Source organism: Panthera tigris, chromosome B4, assembly GCF_018350195.1.
Source record: "Panthera tigris isolate Pti1 chromosome B4, P.tigris_Pti1_mat1.1, whole genome shotgun sequence".
Lineage (NCBI taxonomy): Eukaryota > Metazoa > Chordata > Mammalia > Carnivora > Felidae > Panthera > Panthera tigris.
In genome coordinates this window covers 71,539,940-71,555,203 of record NC_056666.1, presented here as the reverse complement: position 1 = coordinate 71,555,203, position 15,264 = coordinate 71,539,940, and the positions used below count along the sequence as shown (strand labels likewise).

At 38.3% G+C, this 15,264-nt stretch overlaps 1 protein-coding gene across 1 annotated transcript in view; it reads left to right on the top strand.

Moving 5' to 3' along the window:
- DBX2 (developing brain homeobox 2) overlaps positions 1-14,966 on the top strand; it is a 35,249-nt gene extending 20,283 nt beyond the window's left edge. The window contains exons 3-4 of the mRNA XM_042990809.1: positions 6,741-6,928; positions 12,634-14,966. Coding sequence (XP_042846743.1) covers positions 6,741-6,928; positions 12,634-12,963 — 518 coding nt within the window. The 3' untranslated portion in view covers positions 12,964-14,966. The remainder of the gene's footprint in view (positions 1-6,740; positions 6,929-12,633) is intronic.
- Positions 14,967-15,264: the final 298 nt, after the last annotated feature.

Genomic DNA, 15,264 nt, shown 5'->3' with positions numbered 1-15,264 from the left:
GTTGAGCCCCATATATATGGAAGCCACATTTTAAATAGTGATATTCCCAAATTGGTAGAGTCTGTAGCACATTGAATTGGTGGCCCTGGCTTTTAAAGCCTCTTTTCTATGTGTCTTAAACTCTATATCTGCTTATTTTTATTTTTATATTATATTATATTATTTTATTTATTTATTTATTTATTTATTTATTTATTTAATTTATTGTCACCTGGAAGTTTCCATACAAGTCAGACATTTGTCATGAGTTTAGACATAGTTCTACTAGGTGTTTGTTGCTTATAACAGTTTAGTAGTTTCTGAAAGAATTTTGAGTCACCAACAAGTTCTTAAAGTCTGTATGTTTGTTTTGCAGGCAGAGACTTGAGCACATATTCATAGACTTAGAAGGAATGGAGGTGGTGTAGGTTCTGTGGTGTGGTTTATGGTTAGATCCAGAGAGAGCCCACAAAAGACTGTGGGGAGACATGGAAAGGAGCATCAACGGTATAAGTAGCATCTTATCATAAATATTCTTTTAGTAGGAACCTAAGGCATATCACCTAATGAAAACCAGCAGGATTTGTGTATTGAGAGGAGTGCTAAAAGAAACCAGGTAGCTAGCAAAGAAAGGAAGAATGTCATAGTCTTTATCTTTGCTGTATTTTTTTGCTTGTTCATTAGTTGTATCATATTCACTGTAGGTCTGTAGGGTGCCAGGTCCAGGAGTTAACCCTTTGACCTTCATAACCACTCCAGATTTCTCAGAGATTGAGTCTGGTTTGGGTCCATGACTTCCAAAATGTTAGTACTTACCACATTGGAGAGAATAATTTATTTGTAGATTTTCTCAATGGGAATCTTCTTTGTCTTTACTTGAAAATAGTTCTATAGGAAAACGTATGAGTTTCTAATACAAGTTTTAGGGATATTGAAATGTGTTACCCCATTGTTTTATTTAAACTTGTAGACCTTGGTGAAGAAGGGGCTAAAGGAGGGAGAATCATGGTCCTTACTTATAAAATCTCTGCTGAGAAAAAAATGTATGTAGATTTTTAAAAATTAGGCTTGTAGGGTCCATAAATTTGCTGTGCATTTCCCCATAGATATGAAAAGCTTTATTAGCTCAGAAAATACAGGCCTTTCTACAGTGCTGTGTAGCAGCATTTTAGGTGCTCCTTGAAAGGCTTTCCTCTAGGGTAAGTTACAGCATAAACTTCTTTCAGGCAAAACCTTCCCCCTGCCCCCACCAGGGCCCTAATATACCTATCTAGCTATCTCCTGTGTTTCTGCCATTCATACCCCACAGTCTGGAGATACCAAGCTGTGTGAGATTCCAGATCCACCGTGTTTTGCCATGTCCTCCTCTCACTTGTGAGTCTGCAAATGCTAATCCCTCTGCTCTGCCTGCCTTTGTCTAGGCTGCCAGCAAGAGGAATTGCTATTCTTCTAGCTGTTCCTCTCTCTCAGGACTTACTCTGTTAGCTTCCAAGTCTAAGTGGCTTCTCATCTGGCTCTTAAATACTTTCTCTGCTGTGGTCTGTGGTTATTTATCTCACTGTGGCTGTCTGTATATTTCTTGGACCTCTCCTTATCAACTGTGATCACCTGAAGGATGGATTGATCTTCACTTATCAACTGTGAGCACCTGAAGGATGGATTGGATTCATCTTCACTTGTCACTCAGTGACATCTCAATCACTCCACCAGATTATTCCCAAAAAGGTTGCTATAGTGTTTGCTTGTTTTCCTTAGAAAATAGGACCACACTTAAAATGCAGAATAGATATGAATTATTTGCCCGTAACTGTACAGTACCCTATTTCAGTATTTATTTTTGCTTTTTCAGTCTTTTTTTTCCCTGCATTTGAATCTAGTTGTAAGCATAGTATGGATCTTATCATACGCATTAAAGCAGATTTTCTTTGCTGCTGCTTGATCTTCATAGTTCTTTAAATAATTTCACCAAGTGGATATAGTATAATATACATATACGTTTCTTTACCTTTGCATATTTAGTTTTTCCCCCAATTTTTAATACATATGGCTGTTATAATGATAGATTATATACATTAACAAATTAAAAATGCCAGAATAAAAAAATCAAGTGATAGGGCATGCTAAATTTGAGGACACAGTTATTAGGCTGTATGGGAGATACCATGTAGTCAGGCTCACAGACAGGTCCAGGACAGGGGGCAGAAGCCTGTAGTCACAGACAGGAACCCTGGCTTTTATAAGTTTCCTCCCTTCCATTTTGACATGTTGTAACATCTGGGTAAAGAAACAGTGTGGGCCAGAGGAAGGAGCCAAGAATTTTGATTCACAAGGTCCTCTTCGTCTATACAGAGGATGTCTGTGCCATATGGTTCTTATAAGAATCAAATGAAATCTGGGGCACCTGGTGCCTCAGTCAGTTAAGCATCTGACTTGATTTCAGTTCAGGTCATGGTTTGTGAGTTCGAGCCCTTGCATTAGGCTGTGTGCTGACAGCACAGAGCCTGCTTGGGATTCTCTGTCTCCCTCTCTCTGTGCTTCCCCCCGACCCCCCCCCCAAATAAATAAACTTTAAGAAAAAGAATCAAATGAAATCTAACAAATGGAAATGGGTAGATTTGTGGGATGCTTACTGTGGGCTAGGCACTGAAATTTTCTTGTATTATGTCATCAAATCCTTAGAGCAACCCTGTAAGATAAGCTGAAAGAAGCTGAGTGACTTGCTTTAAGTCATACAGATAAGTGCAGTGATCCAAGCCCAGTTCTTCTGTATCTCATATTTCAAAGTCCTTTGTCCTGGAGAGACATCATCCCAACAGTTGAGTCCCTGTTGGCAGGAGGGCCAATTCCATAGTCTCTATACCAAGAAAAATTCAGAGAAGAGCATTTAGAAAAAGAACATATTGAGATATATTTTTTTTATTGACCAAGAGTTCATAAAGCTACTTAAATCTTTGATAAATAGTGAATGCAGTTGTTAAAACATGACTTCAAGATATGGCCTTGGCATGTGACAGGCAAAAGAAAGAAATGATGCTCTAGATGGAAAACTAACCAAGATCTCATGATAGAATGGATGGATAGAGCATCAGTAAAAGCAGACCTTTGCAAAGAATTAGGCTGGATTACATCCCAGAAGCTATGGCATTTCTAAGGAGATGCAAGTGTAACAGAGCTGGAAGGAAAGAGGGAGAGGCCAGTGGTCCTTCTAGCAATGCGAGGAGGAACCAGAATGAGACATAAACCAGGGCTGAGAGACACATTGGGAGATGATCTGCAATCTTTTAGCCAATAGGAAAGGAAGTATCATATTGCAGAAGGAGATTTGACAAGATTTATTCATTTGTTGACACTTTTTTCCTAAAATATAAGTCACATTGTGTTAGAATATATCGTGTAGGGTTGGGAGCCTTTGTTTTGAAATGAGTTGTTTTGGGTTTGAAACCCTAGCCATGTGCCCTTGGACAAAGTTTTTTAAACTATCTGATCTTCATTTTATTCATCTGTAAAATGGGGAGATTAATAGTATGTAATGTTGATGGCATAGGTTGGGAGGATTAAATGAATTAATGTGTGTCAGTGGCTTAACACAGAGTAAATATAATGGTACAGAGTACTGTGTGTTTATCATTATCATGTCACACCCTGATTAAACATCTCCTCTTGATTTTCACTACTGTTGGATAATGTCCCAGACTCTTATAATCTTCTATGCTCTGGCCCCATTCCACTCTAATCTCTATGTCAAAGGTCCAAATGTCTTCAAGAGCCTGGTAAGCTGGGTGAGGCTGTGACAGACTGGGGGCCACATGTTCCATCAAGAGGGGGCACCTGCTGCGTTCTCTGGTAGCTCTTTACTTTCTGGGAAGGTGAGCCTAGTGTGGTTCCCTTTGAAGAGATGTCAGAAACCTGGACTTCACATGAAATCTCCTAGTTATGAAATGTGGACAGCTCAATCGGAATTCTAAGACCAGCAAAGCCCATCTGCAGGCTGGATAAGGGTGCCAGCTTGCACCTGCTGCTTCATGCCTTTCCCCAGCCTTGAAGACTGTTTACTTTTCCTCAGATAAACTTTATTACTTCATGCCTTAATGCTTTTTAGAAAAATGTTGAGTGTAGTTGACACACGAGGTTATATTAGTTTCAGGTGTATAACACAGTGATTCAACAAGTTTATACATTATGCTGTGTTTGCCACAAGCATAGCTACCATCTGTCCCGATACATTACTGTTACAATATCATTGACTATATTCCTTGTGCTGTGCCTTTTATTTTCATAATTTACTCATTCCATAACTGGAAGCCTGTATTACCTACTCCCCTTAACTCATTTTGCCCAGCCCTTCACCCCTCTCACCTTTGGCAACCATCAGTTTGTTCTCTGTATTTATAGGTGTGCCTTAGTGCTTTTAGACATGCAGTCACTCTGCTTAGGTTGGCCTTGGTTCTTTCTCTCTTGAACTGGATTGTTCTTTTAGACTTGGCTCAACCTGCTTTCTCTGAACTAATTACTTCCTCCTTTACGATACCAGAGAATTTCATAGAGCATTCTATTCTAGGGCTTAAGGCATTCATTTGGTTTTTTATTTAGATGTAATTATTGGGGCGCCTGGGTTGCTCGCTCAGTCTGTGGAGCATCTGACTTTGGCTCAGGTCATGATCTCATGGCTCATGAGTTCGAGCCCTGCATCAGGCTGTGTGCTGACAGCTCAGAGCCTGGAGCCTGCTTCAGATTCTGTTTCTCCCTCTGTCTCTCTGTCCCTTCCCCAATCACACTCTCTCTCTCTTTCAGAAATAAACAAACATTAAAAAAAATTTTTAAAGAAATAATTATTAAGCACCAGAATGCATACCAGCTATAGCCATAAACTGGAGTCCCTGCTCCACTGGTGCTTATATTCTGCTGTGGTGTTCATGTGTCAGTGCTCCCATGAGAAGGTGAGCTCCTTAAGGGCAGGGACCATGTGCTGTGTCTGGTTTCCTCAAATAAGCTCAGTTAGTCTGATACCAGGTATCAGTGTCCTTTTGCTGTGGTAACAAATTTCTGCAAATCTCCTGTCTTAAAACAATAGAAGCTTATTATCTTATATTTATGGGGTTCAGTAGCCTTAAATGGGTCTCACTGGACTAAAACCAAGTGTCAGCAGGGCTGTGTTCCTTCTGGAGGCTCTTGGGGAGAATTTGTTTGTTGCCTGTCCCTGTTTCTAGTGGCCGCCTGCATTTCTTGGTTTGTGGCCACTTCCTTCATCTTCAAAGCAAGAGTGTAGCATCAGAGAGAGTAAATCTCTGACTATGACTTCCTTGTTTTTCTCCTTCTTCCACTCATAAGGACCCTTGTGATCACATTAGGCACACCTGGATACCCTAGAATACCCCAGGATGTCTTCTAATCTCAAGGTCAGTTGATTAGCAACTGATACTACACTTGGAACCTTACTTTTCCCTTGTAATGTAATAAGATATATTTACAGGTTCTAGGGAACATACATAGTATGTAATCTTTGGGAAGGCCATTGTTCTGCCTATCACAGCTGGAAAGCCAAATGAATGAATGAATGAATAAATGGTGAATGATGAAGTAAACTCTCAGAGGGTGGGAACCAGTTGTGCAAAAGGCAGAAAAAGTAGTAAATATCTCTGACCTGAAGGAGTTGATGATCACTTGGATTGGGGAGTGGTGGTGATTGGGGGTCTTCCAAACTTCCTTTCTCAGATTGAACATCTCAGACTCCTGTAAGCTTTCCTTGACATCCCAGATTAAGATCAGACCCTTGCTTTGTGCTCCCAAGGCAGCCTCCTTAGGAATACATCCTTACATTTGTGATGCTAGTTGAGTAAATGCCTTCCAGGGGCACCTGTGTGGCTCATTCGGTTGAGCATCCATCTCTTGTTTCAGCTCAGGTCATGATCTCAGGGTCGGGAAATCGAACCCTGCATTGGGCCATGCTAGGCCCTCCCGGTGGAACATGATGAAGATTTTCTCTCCCTCTACTGCTTGCGTGCGCTCTCTCTGGGAAAAAAAAAAAAAGGAAGAAAAGAACAATACTGAAAATTCAAAAGCTATTTATTTTATTTCAAAATAAGTAGTTTTAAAAAATTAAAAATAAAATAAATAAAAATAAATGCCTTCCACTAAATCTTACAGGTAATGCATACAATAAAATACATTTATCTTGTTTCTCAATGTGTAGCATTGAGCAGACGGCCTGGCATATGGTAAGTGTTCAAACTTTGTTGAGAGAGAAAACAAATGAATAAATAAATGAAGAAGTAGAGAAAAATTTAAAAATTTTTAATGTTTATTTTTGAGAGAAAGAGAGAGCATGAGTGGTGGGGAGGGGGCACAGAGAGAGAGGGAAACAGAATCTGAAGCAGGCTCTAGGCTCTGAGCTGTCAGCACAGAGCCCGACGCGGGGCTCGAACTCATGAACCATGAGATCATGACCTGAGTTGAAGTCGGACACTTAACCAACTGAGCCACCCAGGCACCCCATGGGACCATGGACTTTCTAACATGGCACCCAAATTGGGAGGGCGAGCAGATGTACTTTTATCTCATTGGGGAGCGAAGGGCATTTATCAGATTCTCAATGGAGTCCATGACCAAAAACACGGAAGAAACACTGCTCAAAGTGTGCAGAGTTCAGAGATGAGAGTGTTTGGCCATAGTACAGAGAAGGAAGATGCTGTCCTGGGAAAGGCAGACTGACTTCTCCTTACTAATAAAGCTAACCAGGTTTTGTATATGTCTTCCCCCTCTAGGAGAAGAGAATGTGCTGTCCCTCCTGACCCAGGACTCGAACTCCAAAGCTCGGCGGGGTATTTTAAGAAGAGCTGTTTTTTCTGAGGATCAGAGAAAGGCTCTGGAGAAAATGTTTCAGAAGCAGAAATATATCAGCAAAACAGACCGAAAGAAACTTGCCATCAGCTTGGGACTAAAGGAATCACAGGTACTAATGAGCAGGAAGATGTCCACTGCTCCTGATTTCTGAAGGAATACAATGAAACCCATGCGTTTGGCAAATATCTGTTGTACTAGGTATGGTGCTGGACCCTAAAGTGCTATTGAAATGATTTTCGCAATTTTTTAGTGGGTGGAAATACATATCACAATTTCTATTTGGAAATAGGTCCATTTGCTGAGAGGTCTAGGTTTTTGCATGCTTAAATCTTCCTAAATGAAGAGAAACACTAATGATGTGGCATTTGTATCATTAATTGTTTGCTCTGGTTTCAGAGTAGACTACATAATGTTCTACAAAAGCAGGAACCGATTTCCCTTTTTCTTCATTTCCAATCCCAAATCCATTCCCAAATGTGACTCATAAATATCTCTAACTAGATCTCATTACTCTGCATTTTGGGCTTATGTCAAGCACAGTAAAGTCGTTTCATAGTTGCAACACTTACAAACCTTTCTTGTACATTAAGCCACTAGTATTGGACTATTTAATCATTTTATAATCACCATGTGAAATAAGCACTGTAATCATTCTCATTTTCTAGATGAGAAAATGTAGAGAAGTGAACACAGATAAGTCTGATGTCACGTAGTGAAGCTGCTTGGGAATTGGGCTCTCACCCCAGGTTACCTGACTCTGGAGTTGTGTTCTCCTCCACCTGGTGCTATCCTGTATGGTTGTGCCGCATGTTCACTGCACAAGGCACTTGAATAAGAGGGATGGCAGCAGTTGAAATGTAGCAGGTAGTCCATCTGCAAAGCTGGCTTTTGTGATGCAAGGCTACAATCCACCTGGATTTTTTGAATTAGCTTCAAGGCACTGAAGTTGTTAGCACAGTCCCTGTGTTAACCACTGTGCTCACCTGTTCTTCCCTCGGTACAAATGACCTGGTTTCTAACTTTGGATTTTATTAAACCAGTTATTTTTGGATGAAACTCTCCTTAACCTTTCTTTCTTTCTCTTTAACTGCTTCCTTTCCCTAGGGAAGTGATCTGTCCCTCCCCCCACGCCCAACTGCTTCTAGTTGTGGGAAGCATTACGTGGTGTGGTAGAGTATAATTGGCCTGGATCAGCCAGTCTGTGCTTTCCTCATTGTGTGGTACTAATGAGGTCCCTAACCTTAATTGACCGCTCTATGCCTCAGTTTCTCACTTCAAAAACAGGGACAAATGTAGGAATTCTATGTCACTGAGCCATTCTGTGTATGTGATAGATAAATCAGCTGCGTGCAAGACACTGTGCGAAGTGGGCAGCAAGGAGTGTTGATAAGGACTGATTGAGATACACTCTTCGCACGCAGGAATTTACATGAGCAGCTGGAAAAATGAAGCAGAAGGTCATGAACAGTTAGATAATAACAGTTAGATAATATTGTCTCCTATGTTATGAGACAATAACATAGGAGACATCACCTGGAAGGTTAGATATACTGCCAAATAAAGGAGCTAGGTCAGTGGTCCTCAAAGTTACGTATCTCTCTGGAGCCTTATGTTAATCTCCATGTCTGGGGAGGACAGCCATATGACTGGTCCCTATACCCCTGGGGAGTCTAGTGATGGAACTGTCTCATCCTTAGAGGAATTGTTGGGCCTGACTAAGGAGGCACAGAAGCTCAGTAGGACCCACCTGCGTCTCACTGATATGGATAAAAGTCTCCAGAGTTAGAGGGGAGAAACTGTGCAGGTTGGGGAGGTTGAGTCAGAACTTGAAGTAAGTGTTAAAACAGGAAACGTGGCTAGGTTTGATCTCACAGTGCTCTGAGACCATGTGAACATCTTTGATAGTACATGTCATCTTTTTTTTTTTAATTTTTTAATGCTTATCTATTTTTGAGAGAGAGAGAGAGAGGGAGAGTGCGAGCGCTAGCGGGGAGGGGCAGAGAGAAAGAGGGAGACAGAGAATTAAAAGCAGGCTCTGCACTATCTGTGCAAAGCCCAGTGTGGGACTTGCACGTTGAGAACCGTGAGATCCTGACCTGAGCCAAAGTTGAGTCGGTTGGACGTCCAACTGACTGAGCCACCCAGGCACCCCAGTACATATCATCTTCTTAAGAACAGACTATTGGAAAGGGGATGCAGCAGGCATATCAGAGAATATTTACGAGGGGATGACCATAATCTGTCCGTTCCAAGAAAACAAACTTTTCCTTGTTTGTATGTTATCGTCTAGTTCTCATTCACAGGTGTATAGTGTTACATAGTTGATTGTATTGTTTTTAAAATTCAAGTGCCTGAGGAATGAATACTTTTTATGTCACTGAATTTGGTGAACATCTCAGAAGTAATTTCACATTTTCTTATTTGCATATACATCTAACTACACAACACATGGCATTTCAAACAAAGGGGAAATTGGTAAAGTTAAAAATGAAAACTCATCTCCTCCCTTTCCAACCCAACTCCTTCATTTACTACTGTCATTTATAAATGGCTCTTGTTTTAATTTCTTTGATGAACCATATATTATCTTTTTCTTTAAAATAAATGAACACAAACGCACCATGATTACCATGTGTCCTTACATTTGATGTCATTTATCCTCACAGGGACCCTATGAGGAATCTACTTTGATTTTATAATAGGGACCTAGAATTGAGACCCAGAATTGTGTGTGCATGTGTATGTGTTTCTCCTTAACTGCTTCCTTTCCCTAGGAAATATATACATATATATATATATATATATATATATATATATATCAAGATATATGTAGGAAATAATCCCATTTATATATATATAAATATATAAAAATATATATAATATAAATAAATAAATATATTTTATATAAATAATATTATATAATAAAATAAACAATAAATAAATAATAAATTAAATGAATAAATAACATAAAAATAATATTTAATTATAAATAATATAAATATATTTATATAAATAAAATATATAAATATATATAAATAAATATATATAAATATATATAAATAAATATATATAAATATATAAATAAAAAATATATAAATGGGATTATTCCCTACATATATCTTGATTTTCTGAAGGAGAGGACAAATAATCTGTGTTACCAACACCCAGATCAAGTAGTAGAACCCTATCACCAGGCCAGTAGTCCCTTGCAGATTCCCTCCCGGTTACTGTTTCCTTTTCTGAGACTACCCACTATCATGGCTTCTAACAACATAGATCAGTTTTGCCTATTTGGGGGTAGTTTATATAAACAGAATCATTCGGTACAAATTCTATGGTATATGGCTTCTTTTCCTTAATATTGTGTTTGTGAGATTCATTCACATCTTTGCAAGCAGTAGTAGCTCATCGGGACTCATGGCTGTGTAGTATTCCATCACACGGTTTACCACAGTTTATCCATCCTCATGGTGGGTGTTTGGATTGCTCCCACTTTTTAGCTATTGTCTGTATTATTTGTAGCAGTTATTGTAGCTGTTATCAAAATAGTTGGAATATTATAGTTAGTGACATTTTCTTGTTACAGCCGTTGCAGACTCTCCAAGTTGGTGGTTTCTTTCATTGTGGTAACATATACATAACATAAAATTTATGATTTTAGCCTTTTCTGAGGGTACAGTTTAGTGGCATCAGGTACTTAGTTCATGTTGTTGCACAGTCATGACTACCTTCAGTCTCCAGAACTTTTTTCATCTTGTAAAACTGAAACTCTGTATCCATTATGCAGTGACTCCCCATTTCTCCCTCAATCCAGCCCCTAGCAACCACCACTTTCTGTCCCTATAATTTGACTGTTCTAGGTACTTTCAAATGAATCATTTGTATTTGTCCTTTTGTGATTGGTTGATTTCACTTAGCATATCTTCAGGGTTCATCCATGTTGTAGCACGTGTCAGAATTTCCTTACCTTTTAAAGCTGAATAATATTCCATTGTATGGATATACCACATTTGTTTATGCATTCACCCATCAGTGGACATTTTGGTTGCTTCTGCCTTTTGGCTATTATGAATAATGCATGAACATGGATCACAAATATCTCTTTGAGTCTCTGATTTTAATTCTTTAAAGTAGTTTGTGGCTTTTTCATGTTTGTGGTATCTTTATTTACACAGAAATTTCTCATTTTTATATTGTCAGCTCTATTTTTTTCTTTTGTGGCCTTAATGTTTTATGTCATGCTTAAAAAAAAATTCACCTCTCCATGACTGTGATGATATCTTCTAGTTTTTTCTAAAACTTTTATACTTTTGTTTTTGTGTTTAGCTGTTTAATCCATTTGGAAATTGTTTTTGTATTTGTTGAGAGGTAGAACTTTTCATTTATGATTTTCCCCAAATATGTACCTTTGTTTCAATACTGTTGATTGTGAAGGAACTTTTTTGATGTTTTTTTTTTCACTGAGATATCACCCAGAAACAACTCTTGATATGCAGAAAAGCGACGGGAAAAAGAAAATAATGAATGTGGCACCAGTGGGCACAAATAAATGTCTTAGTGAAAGCCCACTAGAAATACTTGGCAGGCTTTCTAGGAGTAAATATTCACCACAAATAATAAATGAGTTCATGAATAGAACCAAATGCTCTGGTATGTACACATTAGTACTGTTTTCTTATGAAAAGCCTTAACCACAGGATTGTAACTGAGATGGCAGTCTTTTGGACTCACTTGCCTGGGGTCAGGTTCTTTGTAGCCATTTTGAAATTGCCAGTCAGGTTGAAAGAATGAAGAAATTGTTTTCCCAATCTGAAAAGACCATCTCAATTTTTTCCTTCATTGGGAGAAATACTTGGTAATACTTCAATGATTTTTTTTATGTAGAATTTTCTAGTTTTTGTTTTAAAAATAGAAATCCACTAAATTGTTCATGTAAAGATGCAGTGTAATGCTCAGGAAAATAATGTGATTGGATTTTGAGATGTCAGGAAACCTGTTGTGAAGTTTTCTGACCAGGCACAGTTGACTATGTAGCAGATAAAGACAGAAGTTAGTAGTAAAGACAGACTCCAGTAGGGTGAGGTGGAATATGGCTCAAATTAGAAACCACTATCATAAGTACAATTGGTTGCTGTTTATTGAGCCTAATTCTTCAAGTTTGATAAATCCTTAGACTAATCAAACTTGGAAACTGTATAAAGCCTGGAATTGATCAAAACATTATAAAATGTATTCTTAATTTAGTTTTCTAGAAGTTCCTGATGAAATCTAAATGTTATAAGAGCCTGGGCACTGGAGTAGCACAGTCTTGGATTCTGTTCTAAGTGCTTCCATTTTACTAGTTCTATGACTTTGAACTGGTTTATCACTCTGAACCCCAGTTTTCATACGTGTGAAATGAGGACTTCTTGCATTCACCGTGAGGATTAAGTTATGTATTCGGCGTAACATGCATGCCTTGACACCTGGCACAAAATAAACATTATTACTAGTCAATGGCATTTCCTTTTTATAAATAAATTAGCATTGCCTAAATGATGTTTTAAACTATTGAGAGTTAAATCAGACATCATACTTATAGGATGTAACCAATTTATCACAGTCGTTTTGTTTCATAAGTGTGTGGATATTATGCTAAAGTAATTTCTCAGATATTTTTGAAGGAGCCCAGTGAAAAGTGATAAGGACTTTGCTAGGCTGGCTGTCATAATAAGGTATTTCATAGAAGGTACACTAGGAGAAATTAAAGTTTAAAATACTGAAGTGAAGTAACATGGAATAAGTGATCGTTTTGTCCAATTATTTTGTCAATAGGTGAAAATTTGGTTTCAGAACAGAAGAATGAAATGGCGGAATTCCAAAGAGAAAGAAGTGCTTTCCAACAGGTGTATCCAAGAAGTAGGCCTTCAAGAGGATCCTCTCTCACGGTCTGCTCTGGGGTTCCCTTCTCCATGTCCTTCGCTCTGGGAAGTCTCCCAACAGCACTCAAGTCCAAGATGGAGGGAGAATTCGCCAGAACCTTCAGAAAGACTGATCCAGGAGAGTTCAGGCGCACGGCCCCCAGAAGCAAATTCACTCCAGGGTGCCTTGTATTTGTGTTCTGAAGAAGCTGGAGACAAGGGTGTACTTACTGGGGCTGTCTGAATGGAAGCCTTCCTCCTTGTTAATTTGAAAAGGACGCCTAACTAATAATATTTTGACTCTAAAGCCAGCTAGCTTGTGCCTCATCAGTGCCTAAAACATAATATCTTTGGAGTGATGCACGAACTAATGCTTTAGGAAGTCCTCTCCAGTGTTCTCTTGTTTGGCTCCCAGACTCAGGCTTAATTTTTAATTTGTAAGTGGAATAGAATCTCCCAGAGAGTACAATGGAACTGAAAAGAATTGAGAGGTATATAGTTGGGCTCAGTCCCTACTCTGAGTGCGTGTATATACGTGCGTGTCTCTATGTGTGTATATATATAAATATTCATGGAAATGCATCAGTAGGAGCTAGTTCCTCTTTAAATATTGCATCGAGCAAATTCATTTCCTTTTATTTGAGGAAAAACCAACTGTTGACTGAATGCAATTAATTTCTTGAAAATAATGTAAAATTTGGATTTTAGCCCAAATTTTCATATCACAAGAACATGTTTTTAAAAATTCTCTATTTCCTGGTTTCTTTTAGAATCTAGCTATCGAATTTTAACAGTTCAGCTCAGCTGTCCTAATCGAATAAGCCACTGTTAGATACATACACCGAAAGCATATACTTAAAATTAACACAACAAGCAAACTATAAGAATTTCTGAATGATACTGTTAGTACCCTTAATTTTCCAAGTCTCTGGCCTTTATTAGGACATCAGTGAGTTACCCATTTAACTAACAGTTATCTTTTGATCTCTTCTCTGTAAGGATGGGCTTTAGTTAAGGTTTGCAAAACAAAACGCCTTTAAAGGCCTATGAGTGAATAAAGGGCATGGCCCACCTAAAAATATTTGAGTTTAATAATTTAAAAAATACTGTGTTGGGCACATGAAACATCCATGCCAAGCAGTTTTTGACCTCTGGCCAAGATTTAAGGAAGTGTCACAGTTCTTAAAATGTTCCCAACTGAACTTCAAAACACAATACTGATGGATTCTAGAGTGGATTTCTGTTTGCACTTCTAGTTATAGACTCAATTTTCCACTTAGGTGGTATACACCACATTTTTAGGTTATTTTTGTGTATTAACAGACACCACACAGATGTTTTATGTGTTTTGAGTATCCTGAAATAGTAGTATTATAAAATTGCATTTCTGGTAACGATTTGCTTAGTTAATCTGGAAATTTTTATTCTAGGTCCAAGAAAGAATTATGTTTCACTTTGAAGGAAATGAGGCAGAAAAAGGAAATGATGTGGTTTTGAACTTGGTTATTATTAATCTGTGGACAAGAAACATTATTAGAAGTTCATGATGTGGAATTTTGTTAGTGAGGAATCTGTGTAAAGAAAGTGGCTTCTAATTTGCTTACATTCCTAGTTATAGACTTTGAGGCTTTCGGGCTTAAAGAAGGTAATGTCTTAGAAGACAACAGTTTCAGTCAGCATCAAGAAATTATTTTGTGTGAACGTAATTTGAATTGGGGTATGCTAGCCTGTGCCTTTATCTCTAGATGTTTTACTTAAAAGTCCTCTCAAAAAAAGCTTGTCTCAGTGTCTCTGTGGGAAGTAGGAGCAGGGATCTGCTGACAACAATTTAAAACTTAAAACTCGTCTTTAAATGATTTATAGTATTGTTTCTTTCCTTTGTATAATGTTAACCTCGTTTACATATATTGGGTCCTTTTTTATGCTCTAGAGAGTGTGCTAAGCCTATTAAGGTGGATTAATTCATGACAGTCCTCATGACAATAGTCCTAGGAAGTAGGCACTGTTACTGCCAACATTCCTGTTGCCCAGATGAGGAAGAAGGGACAGGACGAAGGCAGTGTGGTTAGGGTGATGGCCCTAGGTCATGAGGTTAATGAATAGAGTTTGGACCCTGGCCATCAGGTTTCAAATCTTGAAATCTTACCAACCATATGGGGGTGCATACCACTGTAGAATGTATTCACAAGTTTATGGGATGCATTGTAAGACATACGTTTTGGGGATTACAGTAAGATTTATTAAAGAAATTCAGAAGCATTTTGTACTTTATGATCTCTTACTTGGGGAATGGTTTTCTTTCTGGTATTCTCTTCTCTGTTAACTTTGAAGTTTGAGGAAAGTAAAGAATTGCAGAAACCTTCAACTATCAAGCCTCTATAGACGATAGTCCCATAGGAGTGTTTAAGTGAAATGAAAATGTTTTTTTTTTTTTCTTATTCATGGCTAAAAATTATGAAGTGCTTACCTATGGTTAATGGTTCTGGAGGATAACTTGAAGATCAGATGAGAGCAATCTGCTTCATGGCCATCTTATGACCCAGGT